The sequence below is a fragment of the Myiozetetes cayanensis genome, unplaced genomic scaffold, assembly GCF_022539395.1.
Source record: "Myiozetetes cayanensis isolate MyiCay16 unplaced genomic scaffold, myiCay2020 scf39, whole genome shotgun sequence".
Classification (NCBI taxonomy): Eukaryota; Metazoa; Chordata; class Aves; order Passeriformes; family Tyrannidae; genus Myiozetetes; species Myiozetetes cayanensis.
In genome coordinates, this window is record NW_026087620.1 from 338902 (window position 1) to 358058 (window position 19157).

The 19157-nt window shown below is 41.4% G+C and overlaps 1 protein-coding gene across 1 annotated transcript in view; it reads left to right on the forward strand.

Annotated features, from left to right (window-relative positions):
- The first annotated feature begins 1749 nt into the window (after window positions 1-1749).
- SYN2 (synapsin II) overlaps window positions 1750-19157 on the forward strand; it is a 167366-nt gene continuing 149958 nt past the window's right edge. Inside the window, exon 1 of the mRNA XM_050328274.1 lies at window positions 1750-2195. Coding sequence (XP_050184231.1) covers window positions 1834-2195 — 362 coding nt within the window. The 5' untranslated portion in view covers window positions 1750-1833. The remainder of the gene's footprint in view (window positions 2196-19157) is intronic.

The following is a 19157-nucleotide window of genomic DNA, read 5'->3' on the forward strand; positions in this document are numbered from 1 at the left end:
TCTAAATAGATTTCAGTATCAGACTGGTCAAGAGTTTTTTCAGCAATCCCTTTACAGGGAGGATGAAACAGTTTCTATCATATAAAAATCCACATCTGGAAAAGTATAAGCAATCCCTTTTTTTCCTTTGACTTTGGTCAGCTTTTTAGATGAGAAGGAAGGATGGAGTTTCAATATAACAAACAATTCCTCGGTCTTGTGAATTTTATCATTTTTGCATGTGTAATATGAGTGGAAATGCTACATTTGCACTTGCTATGGTGAACTGCGGTGTTCTAAGTGATTTGCTTCTCTGTCATGTGTTGTAGCTGATTTAACTCACATTACTGCACTTACAGACATGCTTTTAAAAAATACAAATGACCCCAAGAGATCTCAACACTACAGAGAGAAAAATATTCTCGCTAGATCCTACTAGGCCTAAATTTATCTAGATGTAAGTACAGGTCCACACGTTCTCTGGCAGCGTGGGCCACAGAGCAGAGAAGTGACAGGAACACTCTAATTGCAGTTGTAGCTCAGGGTGGTTCCACTTGTTTACATTTTCTGCGCCGTACATGCAGCAAGCTGTACCTGCACGGACATATTATGGCTTGGCAGAGGCAACATTTTCCCCCAGTATGTCCATGGTTTTTTAAATGTAGTCATCTTCTAATAAGCTTTCTGTTTTATTAGTATTTGTCATCATATAGCACATGAACATTTCTAAATTCGGCCATTCATTACAGACTCCTGTGCAGTTCTGCTTTCAAACATGTAAACTTCAAGCTGTTAAAGTGCTTAAACCTCTAACTTTAAAAAGAAATCACTGCATGAATTTACTGTGTTTAATATTAGAGCACCTGTTAGACACAGCATGGCCTGGAAAGATCAACTGCAAAATGATTATGTGTATCTCGCATAAAAGGATAAAGGCTGAGTTATGTATTTTACGTTAAACATGTAGGGATTATCCCAAAACTCAGGGGAAAGAGAATTCAAATTACTGTTAAAGAAAGCATAGCTTTTAAGAGATGGAAAAACACCCATAATTCTCGTGACAATGTGGAATTGCTTGAAGATGCACATCATTCCCTTCATTAAACTGCTTTTAAAAATAACCCCCGGAGGGGGGGATTATAATAGAGGTTCATGAGCATTCTGGGGGGTGCCAGTGCGGCAGTGCCCGCTCTCAGGTTCAGCGCAGTTGGAGCAGGGATCGCTGCCCTCGCTCCCTGCAGTGGCTGCACGGGGAGCGGCTGGACCGTGCCCCGACCGGCTGGAGCGAGCGCTGCTGTCCGCGCTGGCCGCTGTGCCTCGGCTAGGTCGGGGCTGTTCCAGCGCTCCCTCCCTCCACCGCCACCCCGACACCCTGTGCTGCGCTGAGGGGCGACCGGCTCGGCCGCCGGGGTTGCAGCTCGGGGATGATTCCCAGCCCTCTCCCCGGACCGGCGCTGCTCCTCAGCCCGCCGGGGCTGCAGCTCGGGGATGATTCCCAGCCCTCTCCCCGGGCCGGCGCTGCCCCTCAGCCCGCCGGGGCTGCAGCTCGGGGATGATTCCCAGCCCTCTCCCCGGGCCGGCGCTGCTCCTCAGCCCGCCGGGGCTGCAGCTCGGGGATGATTCCCAGCCCTCTCCCCGGGCCGGCGCTGCCCCTCAGCCCGCCGGGCCCGCCGCGGCCCCACCCCCGGCGCGGCCCGCGCGCGGCCGCCCCCTGGCGGCGGGCGGGGGCGCTGCCGGGGGAGGCGGCGCCGCCGCCGCGGCCGCAGAGAGGCGGCGACCGCTCCCGGCGGCGGATCGCGGATCGCAGAGCCCGCGCCCGCTCCCGCTGCAGCCCCGCCGCTCCCGCCCGGCCAGATGATGAACTTTCTGCGGCGCAGGCTCTCGGACAGCAGCTTCATCGCCAACCTGCCCAATGGCTACATGACCGATCTGCAGCGGCCGGAGCCGCAGCAACCGCCGCCGCCGCCTCCCGCGGGCTCCTCGGCCCCCGCCTCAGCCTCCCCGGCCGCGGAGCGCCGGCAGCCGCCGCAGCCCGCGCCCCCTCAGCAGCAGCCGCCGCAGCAGTCGGCGGGCAGCAGCTTCTTCAGCTCCCTGTCCAACGCCGTGAAGCAGACGGCGGCCTCGGCAGGGCTGGTGGACGCGACCTCCGCTGTCTCCGCGGCTGTCGGCAGAAAGTTCAAGCTGCTCCTGGTCATCGACGAGCCGCACACGGACTGGTAGGTGCCCCCGCATGCCCCTCCGCGCCCTCCTCCTCCTCCTCCCCAGTCCTTCCCCCATCCTCTCTGCGGTCCCTTCCCCCGCGATCCTTTCCCGGGCAGGTGCGGGCTCACCTGGGCAGGTGGGACGCGCCTCGGGCCCCGGGGGTGAAGCTGCGGGTGCGGGGGCCGGGCCGGCCGGCGGAGCCCCCCGCCCACCGCCCAGAGCATCCCCCACCTGGCCTCGCTGGGGGCTGGAGCGCAGCCTCACCAGCTGGAAGATGGAGCAAAAACCAGCAAGCCCCGGAGCGCCTGACTAGCCGTGAAATCTGTTCTCCATCACTACACTGAATAAAACGTATTTACCGCCCTGACAAAGCATATCCTGTGTTCTCTGGCGAAATAAAGCACCCGTGTGTAGTGGCAGGTAGGATTTAGGTGTCCTGGGTACCTTTTCTGCGTGGAACTGCGTGTGGTCGTAGTGTTACGTGTGTTAATTCATGTTTACGAGCAGGTTTGTTGTCACGCAGATCCCGCTGTTTCTGTGGCAGCGTCTCAAATGCGTGTTCGGGTGAAGGTCCTTCAGGATACTGAGGACCAGCCCTGGGTTCTACCGTAGCCCTTTGAAATCGTGTGGTTAGATTAATTAACTTGGTAGATTTTATTTGGACCGAGTGTTTTCCTTCCACTATCAGCATTAAAAATGTGGCATTTATAAAACCTGAAACTTGTACATCAGCTCGTTTCTCCTGTGCCTGGCTGGTACCAGCAGGAGAGGTTATGGCTGTTTCAGACGTGTTTATCACGAACGGCTCCAGTGGATGCTGTGGTTTATAGGAAGGACATATTCCTATTAATCCTTCTCTCACTTGTTTCCCTGTGTGTTTGCACATCAAGCTGTGAATCGTCTCATTCGCTCTTACTAATTACAGTATAGAAGGTCTTAACAGTGCCTTAAAATAATACAGAGTAAAACAGGTATGTTTTTATAACACTGACATCATTCAGTAATGGATTGTGGGTTTTTTTGTGGGAATATTTTATTGTCAGCTTCTCAAATTTACAGTCTTACTGTCTAAATGGACTTGTGCAGTTCTATGATTTCATCCAATTTATCCATTTTGCTTTAAAATGCTACTTTAATAAAATACCTGAAATAAAAATGTAAGCCTTTATTTATAGCAGATATGCTATTAATGTAAAGATAATATTACCTGTTACAATTTTCAGGTTTTTTCCTTCTGTGTTTGGTTTTGTGGTTGGCTGTGTGTGTTGTCTTTTTCAAAAAAAAAAAAGGTTGTTGTATCTGCCAGACTAAGGCAGCCTCTGTACCTACGTCATGGAGATGCATCCATGGACACTGCTCACTGCCTTGCAGAAACATCTATTTATTTCATATTCTACAGTGCACAGATTTCTGCTTGGGAAATTCAGTAACTCTATATGTTCACAATGTTTGTCTCAGAGAGATTTTCTCAATGCTCACTGAAGCCATCCTGTGTATTGTGGACATGGCATTTTTATGTACTTTATAGATGCACCCCAAATCAACACAATCTGTTGATAGTGGTAGAGCTTTTAAAGCTCTGCATGGTGAGTGCCACCAAGAGCACTCCAGCAGTGACAAATGTGCACAACGTTGCTCGTGCCTACTTGCTTTTGTTTTTTTAATTTTTTTGAATTTATTTTCCCCCTTCGTAGTATGTGACATGGATACATACTAGTTCTAGAAAGAACAATTTGTTGTACTGGCTCTTTCCTCTCCAAGAAACGAGTACTTTGTAACTGAAGATTATAAAATAAATTTTGAAAAATATATGTATGATCCTTGTGGGTCCCTTCTAACTCTGGATACTTGTGTATTCTCGTAATACAGGCAGGAGAGTTTGTTCCATACCTTTGGGAGTATGGATGTCCATATGGATATGCATTGGTCTGCTGTAGTATTTGACTACATGGGCTAAAATGGAATATGTATTATAATTCAGAGCGGGGGAAAAAGGAAGATTGGAACTAGCAGCAGGTGAGTGTCAGTCTGTGGCCACTCCAGCCCCCTGCCTGCTGTGCTGCACTGCCGTGCAGTTTAGCAAGAGGAGGTTGGGAGAGCTGCTGTCACGTGATGCACTGAGCAAAGCCTGTCAATAATGGGAAAAACAGCACCAAATCATCTCCTAGAGCCTCCTAAGGAACCAGTCCAGCTGATTTACTTTAATCCTGAGAGGAAGATCATATCCTGGGCATTTGGGTTTGTGATGCTTTGAGCTGTATTGTGTTTGTCTTAAATTGAAAGTGTATGTTTTGCTTTTGGATTGCAGTTTCAATATAAATCAAAGGATTTTGGTCTGGATCACACTGAAATCCTGTTGATTCAGTATCCTCTTTTCATCCAGGGGCAGAGGAATCTGTCAGCAAAGGATATTCTCTCTTACTCTGGTATCAAGGGGATATTTTATTTCTACTATATTTTATTTCTATGAACTATTGACTCAAAGCCTGAGATTCTGTAACCCAGCGTTGCTGTTGTGGCTAATGGAATCCTGTGGGATATTCTACATAGAAACAAATGCTCACTTGTTGCTTGCATTTTATAATCTTGATCTCAATGACATCTTTCCTCAATTTCTTGCCCTAAGAGGTTTGTCCTAATGCAAGTCTTGAAAATTACTTTACTTTCATGAGATAGGACAGGGCAAAAAATGGGAGAATTGGCTTATCTATGCTAGTTTGTATATTTTTGCCATGTTACCTGACTTCTTAAGGAAAGAGAAAATACAGTTGTTGTGTCAAACTATCCTCCTTTCTCAATCCAATACATGTTAGAGCTGTGAAAGATAATTATTATCCTACAGGTTCACTGAAACTTGCAGCCACCTAGATGAGAGAGACCTCTAAGATCTTCTTCTGAAGGCAGGACTGCAAAATAAGATGATGTCAAAGCTGCTCTACCAGCTGTAGCTTTACACATGCCTCAGTGGCAAGTGAAAGGAAAACAGAAAAACAGGCTGAAGGTTGTAGTCAGCTGTCAGAGACAAATCCAGGACAAGTGGTCTTTGTTGGTTCTGGTTCTCCTGGAAGACTTTCTCTTAGTCAGTCTATACAGTAAATGGTCCTGTGGTCCTAAGGTGGAAGCAAATAGCCAGCAATCATTTCCACCAATTATCTTTGACACTGTCGTTCCAGAACAGCACCATAAGGAAGAGATGGCCTGTAATGCAAACACTCCTTCAATGGAACAGTACTATTAATTTACATAAAGGCATTGAAAAAGCTGATTTTATTTTCAGGACTATTCTATATGCATTTGAATATGACATCCTTTTCAGCTGCAGGTGTGTACTGAACAGACCTTTTCAATAGCTTGATGTCCAGAACCCTTTTCTGAGTTAACATATCTGATTGAGAACCTCACAAAGTATGTAAAGATGTAGTGGAAAAGAGCCTGATTCGCAGGTGCTCTGTGGATCTGTTGGTGCTGGGGAAAAGCTTCAAGAACCACTTGCTGGTTTAATGATGATTTGATGTGGCAGATGACAATGGCTGTTTTACAGCTTTAGGGATCTTTGTTGAGAGCTTTTCAAATGGAGGAAACTAAGAAATGAAATAATTTGTTCAAGGTCATCCAGGAGACTATTAAAACCTAGACAGCTTGCTTAACCTTTTCATGTAATTCTGATTTCCTAGTCACTGTTCTTTGACACTAAGTGTCCAAAATTTTCAGCTAGATAAGTTTATTTTAAAATGTTTTTCATTTTCTCAGGAAATAACCATTTTGTTTTGTACACAAAAAGTACTGAATATTCAGTGCTGAACAAGCCATTGATGAGAGGCCGTACATCAGTGGCAAGGTGCCAAAATGCTGTGTGTAGATTATTATCTTTATTAAAAGCTTATGTGTAATATTTAGAAAGCTGTTTCAGTATTGAAAACTAATCATTGCTTAGTCTGTCCTGTGCTTTAAAGATTGAATATAAAACATGTTGGCAGTAAAGATGAAACTATAAAAAGGAGATGGAAAATTTTGTTCTTGTATTTTTAAGCACAAATATGGTTAAAAGTATCAGTACCCTTTTTTTCTGCTGGAGAATTACACATTTCTTTCAATGTTTGCTGCCTCAGTAGTTAGTCATCTTGTGATAGGTCCAAAAGATAATCCCCAAATGGCTGGGACAAATGTTATATGAAGAGCAAACTTTCTGCTTTAAAATGACTGAGTCATTTATGGGGAAACATTGCTCATCAAGAATGTATTTAATATGAACACTATTGTCATCGTGCAGAAAAACACTGGTTTATGATACAAAAATGTAATAAAGCAAGCAGCATGAGCTTCTTAGGGTTTTAGTGGGTTTTTTGGTTGGTTGGGGTTTTTTGTGTTTATTTTGTTTTTAGATGCTTGTGGTTTTGTGGGGGGGGTTGGTTTGGTTTTTTTGGTTTTGGTTTGGTTTTTGCATTTACTACAAGTTGGGAAACAGTTTCAATTAAAAATACACGTGTGATTGTTTTATGTAGGATAACTTACCAAACAATTTGCATGAATGCACTGCCGTGAGAATTCACTGCAGTCTTTCTATTCAGTTTGTTCAGTGGTTCCATTGTGCATAACTAATTAGTATTTCCTTATTCCAGATGGACAAGAATGCTCATTTATCTTATTTGGTTGTAACATGTTGATTTAGTAAATGCAGTTTTTAATGCATTCAGTGTAAGTTTTCTGTTAGCAAGTTTTCCAGTTTTAGAAGTTATCATTTGATTTCAATAATGCATAAATGAGGGCAAGTGCTTTGCCAGAGCACTCTCCAGTCCTCTGGGATGACTCTGGAGAAGGACAGCATCCTTGCAGCCTCCTGGCAAGACAGACCATACCAGGATAAAGTCCAGAGCCAGATGTGGAATGGGGAGGGAAACCCAGGGCATGGGCACACGTGGGACTGGCACTGGTTGCACAGAGGGAGGGGGGCTGAAGGTGACACACCTTTGGAGGCAAGGCCAGGCAAGGACAGTGGTGGTGCAGAGGAGTAAGAAGTCTGCTTTTTAGAAGAGTCTAAGCTCTTAAAACTGACCAAATAGCCAAATGTAGAGTGTAAGGAAAAGGTAATCTTATCGATAGATGTACTTTCTATGGGAAATAAAAAATACTCAAGCTCAGTTTGTTAAAACTTGGTGCAAATTAACACCAAGGTCAGGGGTTCAATCTCCTGTAGGGGCCATTCACCTCAGAGCTGGACTCGATGATCCTTCCAACTCCGAATATTCTGTGATTCCATGATATACTAAGTTGCTTTTATTAATTTAAAATGCTAATTAACAGCTGCTATGCCTTTTGCAACAAGAAGCTCCTAATATTAAAGTAAAAGTAACCTTGTCTTTGGGATAACACTGTAATCTTTCAAGGAGGCAACAAGTTCCTTAAAACCCCTGAAGCTGAGCAACGGGGATAAAGATTTTACTTTGGTTTCTCGCTAATTTTTGCTTCATATGAAAATTTCCTATTTCAAAATCATCTTTTTGAGACATTTCAGTCTATTTGTAGTTATGGCCTTTAGATTGAGGCCCTAGCACTCCAAAAAGGAACTGGCAACCAGATTTTACTTGAAGACAGCGTATGCTTAGCTCCTTAAAAACAGGTAATTAGATCAGTACTACTTCCCAGCACACACTGCAGTTTCCAGCTCTGCATTAAGGGCTCTCTGCTTTTGCAATCAAAATAAAAACACAATTAAAGGAGAGAGGCAGGCACATGTGTCTCTGGGCTGGGAGGGCACGGGCACACAAAGGAAACCACTTGGGTTTCTACAGAGCAAGGTGAAGCTTATCCTGAACTCTGTCTCATTTACTGTAAAAAAAGCAGTGAAGTTTAGCTCATTGAGCTGTGTTACTTGTTCTTCATCCATGGTTTACATTTTAAGTGCACACTGGGCAGGGTGTGAGGAGCAGGACGTGCAGCTGAGCTCTCTGCAGTGTGGGACATGTTAACAGCTCTCAGCTTGGAGTGCACAGCAACCTCGTGCAAGTTGTGTTTCGTGTCTGTTCACTGAAACAGCCAGCTGGTACAGCACCAGACACTGTGTGTGCTGGTATTTTAAGATGATCTAAGATAAAACTGCTGATTTTTTTTTTTCTGTTTATCTACAGTTCTGTCATGTGTAATACGTGGCTATATTAGTATAAATAGAGAAACACAGTATGGAATAGAGATTACCTCTTTGACTAGATATAAAATTTTAAAAAAGCTCTTAGTGGGAAACACTTTGTCCTCCATACTCTGTGTATTGCTCTATCTAAACAAGCTCTTACAGACTCTAATGTTATTTTAGACAACTTAGTGTATACGAGATTCTGACTATAGAGTTGGACAGATTCTATCTCTTGTCCTCCCCCATCCCACCTGTGTTCGCTGTGCTCAAGATTCAAGTGAATTTTTCCTTTTCTTGATCTTTGGAGAGATAACAGAAATATCTCTGAAGCTTGATGAAACCTATAATAAAATGTTTAGTTGAATAAGTTGTGTTAGAAAAAAAAGGTTTGCCAATGTTTTCTTCTAAAGTTTGCCTTCACAGAAAGTAAATGGAAAAACTGGCAAGGAAATAATGGATTTTAGGCAGGTTTATTTCAAAGTAATGAGACTAAAGTGAGAATTAAAAGGAATAACAAACTGCTTTTTAGACTATAGAACCAAGTGAAATAAGAAATTCTACTTACAATCTATTCAGAATTTGATAATGGTTTGCCAGTAGCAAATTATAACCTGTTGAAAGAATAGATTATTAAAACCTATAATATTAGACTTCTTGTTGTTCATCTTGAAAAAGTGTGTCTAGAGGACTTCGTGTATTCTGAGCTGTCTCTGCTAAATGGATGTTGGCCATTCTGCAGACACTGTAGGACACTGGAATACTGTACATGTTTTGGTGAAAGCAAAAGACTGATGCTAACTATTCCTGCAGTATCCATAGGTTCTTAAAGCAGTGACTTCAGTATATGCAGTTTTAGTACCCAGTTCTTAATAGCACCAAGCAAATCACCCATGGAAGAATTCGTATGCAATACCACATAATTGCATTACCTTAGCTCTTGGAAATCTGCTTAAATATCATTGAAATAGGCTGATGTTTGGGATTTTTGTACATTTGGAGGTACACTGCAATCTGCATTTAAAAACATGATAAAGTCTTAGTGAAAATATGTGAGTATGAAGTTGTGTCTGAGGAAGAGACTGACAAACAGTCAGGTTTCCATATACAACCTCCACAGAAGGGTTCTGGACCTGGCTGGATGAACACAGCAGCAAAGGGTAATTACAAGTAGGTGGAAAAGTTGTTGGTGGAAAACAATGGAGAAGAATAACTTGGCAGAGAAAGCAGTGCTGTAGACAACAATAAGTGAAGCAATAAATTATGAAGTAAATGTTACCTGCAATAATGATACTGTTTCCAAAGATGAGGTGATTTACCCTGTGGAGTGAAAAAATTGTGCCATGAGGTGATAAGACTTCATAGCCCCTATGGGTGAGAGGGCAGCGTCATACCTTGGTCTAGAATGAAAAATGCTTGCTTGATTGCACTGCTGCCTTTGCTAATTAAACAGCTTTATCTTTGCCGAATCAAACTGGTGTTCTCATAGAACAGCTCCTGTGCTTTCAGCCAGCCAGCTGGGGGTACAGGTTTTAATGGTGACAAGAGCTGCAGACTTGTTTAAGCTTTTGCAAAAAGCAGGAAGACTTTGCCCTTTTTACCACACCCACTGTCACCAGAGGTGTGTCCCTACCTGGCTGACACTCAAATAATAATTAACTAATTCCTAACAAAAAATTGGTGAGTAGGGTTTATACATTTGTAAGCATAAGTTATGGAAGTGTTTAATTCAGAAGACACTGACTCTTAAATCTGACAAGGCTGTTTCTGGTTTTCCTTCAGGTGTCTCGAGCAGTGCAGAGTTCCCCTCAGGTGGAGCTGAGGCCTGGTGCCTCTGCATGTGTCAGGGAATAGTGAGGGGTGTGTGGTTGTGGCTGCCCATCCATGAGCATGCTGGGCAGGGCTGCCAGATCACACCTGCTTGCTCCTTTGGGAATTGCAGATGCCAGTGGGATTCATTTGTTCATAGATTGGTCCCGTAGACAGTGCTGAAAAGCTCCAGGTTTGTAGAACCTGGGTTTCTTTGCACACTGTGGTTGTCTGTGTCCTTCCTGTGTCCCTGTGACAGGAGCTGGTAGAAGCCAAATGGGATGTCACAGTGTTGTGTAAGTGCAGCTGGGAACAGCTGGGAACGCCATTCCCTTCATTTTCACCTCCCAACACCCGTGTGTGCTTGGGCTTGCTTGGGAACTTCCTGTGAGCTCCTCAGATGAGGTGGGGGCAGGAAAAGAGACATTAAGGACTTAGTCCCACCAGTACAGATAGAGGCATAAATGGGCTTTCCCTATTTTCCTTTCTAACCCCAAACAACTCTGAGAGGTTTGGTGCCTAATAAAGTGTGATGACCTGTTTTTGCCCCTCATCATATGCCACCATCAGCCAGTCAGGTGGTGGAAGTTGTTAGAAAAGGCAGGTTTGGTACAACCATTAAATGCACTTTCCTTCAGCTTTTTTTTAATAGATGTTCTGTGTTTGACCTAGCTTGATTAATTATTTTGTCTCTATAGCCTTATAAGCCAATTGGATATTGGTGTTTATAACACATGATTGCTTGTAGAAGTTCTTATAAAGAATTAAAAATACACACATTTCTTTGAATTTTTACCAGGTGATTAAAAAAAGATAAAATATTATCAGAGCCCCATATAAAATATTTTAAATATTTTCATTCTGTTCTAAAGCACTCACATAAAGTGCTTTTATATAAACTAGTAGATTTCTTCAATTTAATGAACTATTTCTTTTTACATATTATGTGTTATTAAAGTATTTTTATATTTTAAAATGGAAAATGGATTAAACAAAACTGATATGACATTTAGGAAAAAATGTTGCTATAATTTCCTGTCCTAAACCCCGTTTTAAAAAAATATTACTTCTGCAGAAATAAACTGTGAGTGACTAAGCATTAGGGAATCTGACAATGAACAGATGAAAGCTCAGAAATTGTTCTTTAAAGAGGTGAGAGGTATGGTTTCCTCATAAATCATAAATATTGAGCATAAACAGTCATAAACCAAACTATCAGCAATATGTGCTGCTTACTGGAGAGCTGCTGCAGCTCATACAATCACTGAGGTTGGAAAAGCCCTCCCAGCCCATGGATCCTGCTGTGCTCCATCCCCACCCTGTCCCCAGCCCTGAGTGCCACGGCCAGGCCTTCCCTGGACACCTCCAGGGCTGGGCACTCCAAACCTCCCTGGGCAGCCCCTGCCAATGTCTGACCACCCTTTCCAGCAACAAATTCCTCCTTGGGGCCAACCTGAGCCGCCCCTGGCACAGCTGGAGGCCGTTTCCTCTTCTCATGTTGAATTAATTAGGAGATAATTATTTTGGTGTTTTTGAGAAGGCATAAAGCCTGTGGCATGACTAGTAATAAATCCCAAATTAGGTTTGTGTGTGGATGTGTCCCTGTCTCTAGGAGTCAAAAGTACCTTCATCCCTGTAACGTTCTGAGTAGGGATTTCAGAACTGAGTGTGAGTTTAGATACCCTCCATGCATATCTGAAAATAAAGTGGTTCTCTCATGAAGAAGTGCTGCTGTCTCCCAGTTTTGACCTTGCCAATCTTACATCGTTTATGAAACATTGCCTTGTTTTGTTGAATTGCCTGGTTTGTAGGGCCTGAAGTCTCCATGCTTACTGCTTCCTGGTGAGGTGTGTGCAGACGCCAAGATCCTTTATTGTGGTAAGATTGACTTCTTGCAGGAGAAACCAGGGGTGACTGTGTGGGGGGGATAAAAACAAGCCTAGGGAGGGGGGAGGAAGCAGAAGTTAAAATGCCTCCTATTTTAGTTTTGATTTAAAGGGAATTCCTTGAAGTTTTCTAGCTTAAACCCAAAGAAGCAACTTGACCTTCCCGTGGTGTGTGTATACGTAGCTCTGTGCCTAACTTCAGGTTTGTGTTGGTTAACCTCATTTCTTCTTCATTGCTTCTGATTTCTTACTAATAAAACTGATTATAATTCCACGGAAACAATGCAAATGTAGTACATTAAACTCCAGTCTGAGATCAGTCACAGTATCTTTGGTCTCACATTTGGTGAACTCGGATGGTTCCAGAGAGGAAGACTGAGCACTGTTTCCCCACATCTGAGTTTGCTACAATGGTTTGGTTTGCATTGGAGATCATTTCCAGTGAAAGCTCTTTATGTATGTACACACTTCACCATGGTTTGTCATTAAGAAAGTTTTAAAAAATGTCAAAGGTTTCTTTCTTTTGTAGGACCAAAACCATTTTATTAGAAAAGCCACCATGTCAGATTTATGATTCTGGAAGTGTGATATAAAGGTTTTAACATGATAAATATGTTTAATTCCACTGAGTGGCAATATGGCTAAATAATGTGCTGTGACTACAGGACTTGTTTTACTTAATAGTTATAGCCATCCACTGTTCAAGGTAAATAAAAACCCCAGGGATATTTTTAATTAGAAAAAATTATTTATTAAGCCTTTGTCTTTGAACTGGTAACCAAATTTATTATTCCTGAGCCTTATGTAATTGTTGCATACAATATATATTAATAAATGACAATAGTGCTTACAGTAGTAGTATTTCTAAAATTTTAGAGTAAAAGAATATTTTAAGTATTTGCAATGAGATTTTAATACACAGGCATTGGACTTAAAACAACAATAAGAAGGTTCCTTTTTTGGTAGTATGTGTAGTGACGGATGTATTTGTGTGTATGTACACGTAAGTATAATTTCTTTTTTGAAGAAGAATTTTTAGGAATTTTCCCTGATGGGCAAAGTCCAGATAGAAAAAAAATTTGTGGTTGTAGTTTTCTTGCTTTTGGGTTGCACTGGAATAAAAGGAGGCTCTTCCATTGTGCCAGTGAAAAGTCACTCAGCTATTTTGGAAATGGGTCTCGTGAGAATCTCCTGTAATAATTAAATTTGTATTTTCTGGTTTGCTATGTTTGAGGTAGCTTGTTACTGAGCTTTTTCCTGAATGTTTGTTAGTCTCTTCTTGTTTGAGGGGTCTAGAATGAATTTACGATGCTTTCTGTGGAACAGAGCTCCAGTGTTGGTTTCAGCCTTTTGAAAAACGTGTGGCGAGCTGCTGTCTGTCTGTCAGGGTGGGAAGAAGACTTTGTGCATGCAGCTGTTTGACAAACAGCAGTGGGAGGTTTAGAGAACGTTACTTCATTTCAAGGCTTTTTCCTTCCAGTTTGTGAATTTTCAGTTGAGTGTTTGAAAGGAAGAAAACCTAATTGATATCAAGAAAACATTTATTTTTGAGAGTCAAACAGAAGTTAGAATCATAGAATCATAAAATCACAGAATCAGATGGGTTGGACAGGACCTCTGAGATCATCAAGTCCAACCCTTCATCCAACACCACCAGAATTCTTAAAGAGAGAGCCATAACTTTTCAAATATGTTACCAGGGTTCTTTGTACCCAGAGCTGTTACCTAAGGCAATAATGCTTAAAACTGGTAAATAATTTTTTAACAACTCCTTTTACTGGCCTCTTTTCAATTATTGGATGAAGAATTCAAAGAATTCGAAAAATTTCAACCTTGCTGCCTTTCTCATTGCTCAGATTTTTGGTCAGAATAACTCAGATATTCTAACATCAAATCTTCCATCACCTGCAATGTGTAATTGTAATCCAAGATTCTTGTACCATACACACGTAGGCTGTGTCCCTGCCTGTGGATTTATGCAGTGGTAGGGGAGTGATTATTGCTTACTGCAGTGAGTGCCGAGCCACGTTCCAGGAAAGGACACTGTCCCCTTGCCGGGACACTGTCTGGGTGCTGCCCCAGCCAGGGCTACTGGATTGTTGTGCTTGCAGGTCTGTCACAGCACTTCTGCAACTACTGATGTTGCACAAGATAGCCCCAGAAGAATAAAGGATAGTAAAGTTTTCATGTGTGATTTTATCTTATGATCAGAACGAATAAACATGAACATGCTGGGCCATTGAAAAGATGCAGTCATCTTAAAATCTGTAGTTTGGACAAGTAATGAGTAATCATCCTATTACCATAACTAGTAGGTTTAGAATATATTACAAAATTATTTAAAAAAATATTAAAAGATGCAAAAAGAAAATTTGAGTAAGTAAAGGACAATTTTTTAGAAATCAGAATACTTCCCATATCCTGAAATGCAGGACATGTACACTGCAGAAGTTTTGATTTACTAGTTGGATTCTTCCAAATTTTCTGCTTTGAAGAAGTATTACAAGAATAGAAAGGCACTTTGTATTTCTTAAATAAGTCTGTATTTTAAACTAGTTTTTGAATAGATGACTAGAAATTCTTTAATTCTAGACATTGGACTCCTCAAGATGAGAATATTTTCACTTTGGGGACTTCAAATAACTTTCATGGTGCAAAATAGGATTATGTGCAATATATAAATCCAAGTAAATGATACTAATCAGCAAAAGCAGCTTGTTGTAACACACAGTTGATCAAAGTCACCATCTCTGCTGCGTGACTGAGTTGTGTACTTTGACTGGTAATCTCGTAATCTTGTTAGCAGACAGGACTAATTTCATTTGGGGCATCAAGAACAGGGAGCTTAACATGCATGTGTGTAAAGATGTGTACATCTCTGTGTCTCTGCAGTAAATCAGGAATATTTTCCTGGAAGAGCTGTCCAAGGCATAAAATTGTTCTGCATAACGAGAACAAATTCTTCAGTTTTGTCTGAAACATTGCCTGAAAACTCAGGGTAAAAACCCATGACTATAAGACCAGTAGCAGTTCTGTAAGTCTGTAAATGGAAAATAAATTGATTAGAAACAGCTTTGATCAAATAGTTAAAATTATAAATATTCAATCATCTTTAATACACTCAAACTTCTATTTAGATTCTGGTATTCAGGACCTGCCTCTGTAGCTTCTTTTATTCTATTCAAGAAGAGTAAGTTGGTTTTTTTCTGTTGAAACTCAAATTAAACTGGGGTGAAGCAATGCACAGTTACTGTCTTTCACAATTCTCTTTGTCAGCTGTCTTCACTAATACTGTTACATATTTTGAAGTCCATGTGCAGTCAGCTTAAAAATGTTAAAAAATCCCACCAAACTTCTAGAACTATTTAAAAAGTTGAAATTTTTATTTAATAAGAATATTTTAGAACTTGCTTTTGTTTGAATCAAGCATTAGTGAAACTCTTTGGAAAAGGTGAAGAGGAAAGCTCCAAGTACCTGTATTTTTCATGTCATAGTCTTTTTTTATTAGCAGCTTCTAATCTGACCCTTCATGTTGAAACCAAAATTGAACATTTAGGGTGAAGGTACCTTGGAGGCTTGGAAGTGACAGTGAAAGATATAAAATAGTGATTAGGCATGTTCTGCCACAATTCCTGGGTTTATTTACTCTTGTACTTTCCCACCTGGGCAGTTTAGGATCTGCATGTGATAGCAATGATGTTCTCAAGAAATAGTGTGATTAGACATTAAATTTTTACTACTTGTTGCTTTGTAAAAGAGCTCTTTCAAACCACTTCTTAGGGATTAGTTAATTCAGAGAAGTTTATTCCTGACTTTATTTTGCCATCTTTTATTTCAAATAGGTAAAATTGATGACATTAATTATTATGACATAAATGGTGATATTCTGCTTATAAATTTCTAGTGTAAGCTGGAAATGAAATAATCCTAAAAATATATATATAAAAAAATTCCAAAGCTCTTTCAAGCAATTAAAAGTATGTATTAGGCCAAATGTAGAGTACTGAGGGGAGTGTTGCTGTGGATCCAGCACAGCTCCGTGTCCAGGGAGAGCTCCATTCCATGATCATCCTGACATTTGTCACAGCTTCCCTTCCTACGAGCCATTAGCAATCACCTGGGGGTCTGTTCCCCTTCACAGCAGTACAAATACATGTAAGGATGTGACAGGCAGAGTCCACGGGGAATCTCCAGCTAGGAAATCATTTTCCTCTTCACCTTCCTTTTTTAGTAGAGTCTTCATATGGAAAAACTGGAAGATAATGGAAAATTTAGTGTAGACTTTTGCATCAAGGAATCATCACAGAATGAAGAGTAACATAATTCTTAGTGTACATTAAAGTGATTGCCAACAAATAAAATATTTGCCATTATTGAAACACATTTCCTCGGAAGTACCTTTCTGATTTCCAAATAAAGTATCCTTGCAGCTAGTGCAGACATTGTTAAAAAGTCCCCTCTCCAGGATTTTGGTAGGATAAATGTGTTTAATTTTTTCCTTTTTCACTTTGAGAAATTGTACGTCTGTTTACAGCAGTAGCATCTGTTTGGGAAAAAAATATATACATCAAATGATCGAGACTTGCATTTTGTTTGTGGCTTAGCCACTGACAGATTGCTTTGCTGGAATTTTTTCTGCTTTCCCCTTCTCATCCTTCCCTTCTTCCAGTCTCACACAGAGTCCTTTGGGCCTTAGCTCTTAGTGATTACAAGTACATGGCCTTTTGTGAAGGGTGTGAAGCTTCATGGGCTGGAATAAATTGTCCTTGGTCAAGCTGTAGAAATGGATTTTAAAATTTTCATCACTCATTACTGATACACTCAATTCACCATTGATACACTGAAATACATTCAGTATCTGAACATCCTAGTTTTTTGCCTTATATTTAAGTTACAATATCAACTGCATTTTGGTTGTCATAATTCAGGGTTCTCTCTTTGAGCACTTGCTGTCTGTGTGAAATTAGTTTTTCCTCTTTAACAAAATGTATCAAAGGAAAAGTATCATCACTCCTATTTCATTAGAGTATTTATTCATAAGAACCTGTTATTAGCTCACATGCATGCTGCTCTTTATCCCAATATCTACTCTTTCCTTAAAGCCAAAATGACTTACCAGATTTTCTCTCATGATCTTGCTGTATAAAAGAATAAAACTAAGGAAATACGTGTATAGTACTTAAATTTAGACACTGGTTCGGAGGTAGTAACAACATCTTGTAGTTTCAGTAGTAAAGCAGAATTTGGGAGCAATTTGGTCATAGTTTGTTCCCTGTGAATAAATAGCACAATACAGAAATAGATTACTGTATTATCTAATATTCTGAACCTCTACTTAGTGAGTCATAAGTACATTGGAAAAATATTGAAACCCTGTTTTCATAGGAAAATGTTTGAAGTTTGCATCAACTTCCATTTGTTCATGCTGTTTTCTTTTGCATGCTGTTAGCATTGCAGCATTAGCTTTTGAGAAGACAGATTGAGTAAGTGCTAAAATTCTAGAGTATATTGCAGGGTACTCATGGAGAAGAAAGGTCCATTAATAATCTCAAATTCTTCATCTAACTCTGGATTGTGATTAAGCACAGAATAATATGGAAGAAGTAATAACACTTATAAACAAATGCTTGTATTTTGCAGTTAAGGCCAAGAATTACTGGACAAGCAAACCCTGATGGCAGACTGGGGAATGCAGTGAACAGCTCATTCACCTTGTCAAAAATAGCAGGGCTTTCCTGAACCTGTTATTTGTTCCCAGGGTTTGCTTGAATTGTAGGGCACAGTGTTACAAATTACAAAATAAATGAGGAACAGGATGAAATTGAGAGTTGGACAACTTTGAGTAAGGCTTCAGTTCTGCACAGATGGGCAGAGTTAGTACAAATGATAATTATGGCTGTTCATCAGGTATTGACCCAGGAAATTACAGAGAAACAGCACAACTTAATTGTAATAAATACAGGAATTGCAGGCAAACCTCTACTTGCCTTTTTGGTTTTTACTTTTCTTACAAGTCAGGAATGCTTTAGGTGAGGAGATGTAGGGAACTCCTAGAAATCTCAATTTATTTATTTTTTTAAAATTTAGCAATAAAGAATTATGTGAGTGAGAAATTCCATCAAATGAAGCATATGGACTTAAATCCTGGTCAGAGATACCTGCCCAGCTGAGCCGTGTTCTCTCCATATATACAGACGAAATAAAACACTGGAGGCAAACGTGTGTGAGAGTTCACCTGACTGGAGTGCGAGCCACAGGGAATTAGAAACTGCCACACAGGCCACAATTCCATCATCACAGAATCACTGAGGTTGGGAAAGACCTCCAGTCGTGGAGTCCTCCCTGTGCCCGACCCCCACCTTGTCCCCAGAGCACTGAGTGCCACAGCCAGGCCTTCCTGGGACACCTCCAGGGCTGGGGACTCCAAACCTCCCTGGGCAGCTGTGCCAGTGCCTGACCACCCTTTCCAGGCAGAAAGTCCTGCTGATGTCCCACCTGCCCCTGCCCTGGCACAGCTGGAGGCCGTTCCCTCTCCTCCTGTCCCTGTTCCCTGGGAGCAGAGCCCGACCCCCCCCGGCTCCCCCCTCCTGTCAGGGATTGCAGAGCCAGAAGGTCCCCCCTGAGCCTCCTTTTCTCCAGGCTGAGCCCCCCCAGCTCCCTCAGCCCCTCCTGCTGCTCCAGCCCCTTCCCAGCTTGTTGCTGGTGGCTGAAGGTGCTGCAAGCCTGCCCAGGTCGTGACAAGCCGGTGTGTGGGCACTTCCCTGTGCCATGATGGCACTGGATTTCTACTTCTGCATTCCCCGTCTGCATCTTTGGGTACCAGTGTGCCACAGAGCTGCAGCAACAGCTTTCTTTGAGGGGGGCTTGAAGGGGAGCTTTCTTTCATGGTTATAAAATAATAATTGAAAAAAAAATAGTGTAAAGCAGGGTAATACTTGAAAATGTAGGAAAATTATGAATTTATAATGTAAAGTAATTAAAAAAATTTGAATTGCATTCTGATTATTCTTTTTAAATGCTTTTTAAGCTTCCTGTATATGCACCAAGATTGACTTTTAATAGTGTATTTTTAGTAGGTTTTGTATTTGTGGGACACAATGACATTCTACAAAGCAGTGAAATTCAAAATAAACAAAAAACAGTTTCTGCACTGAATT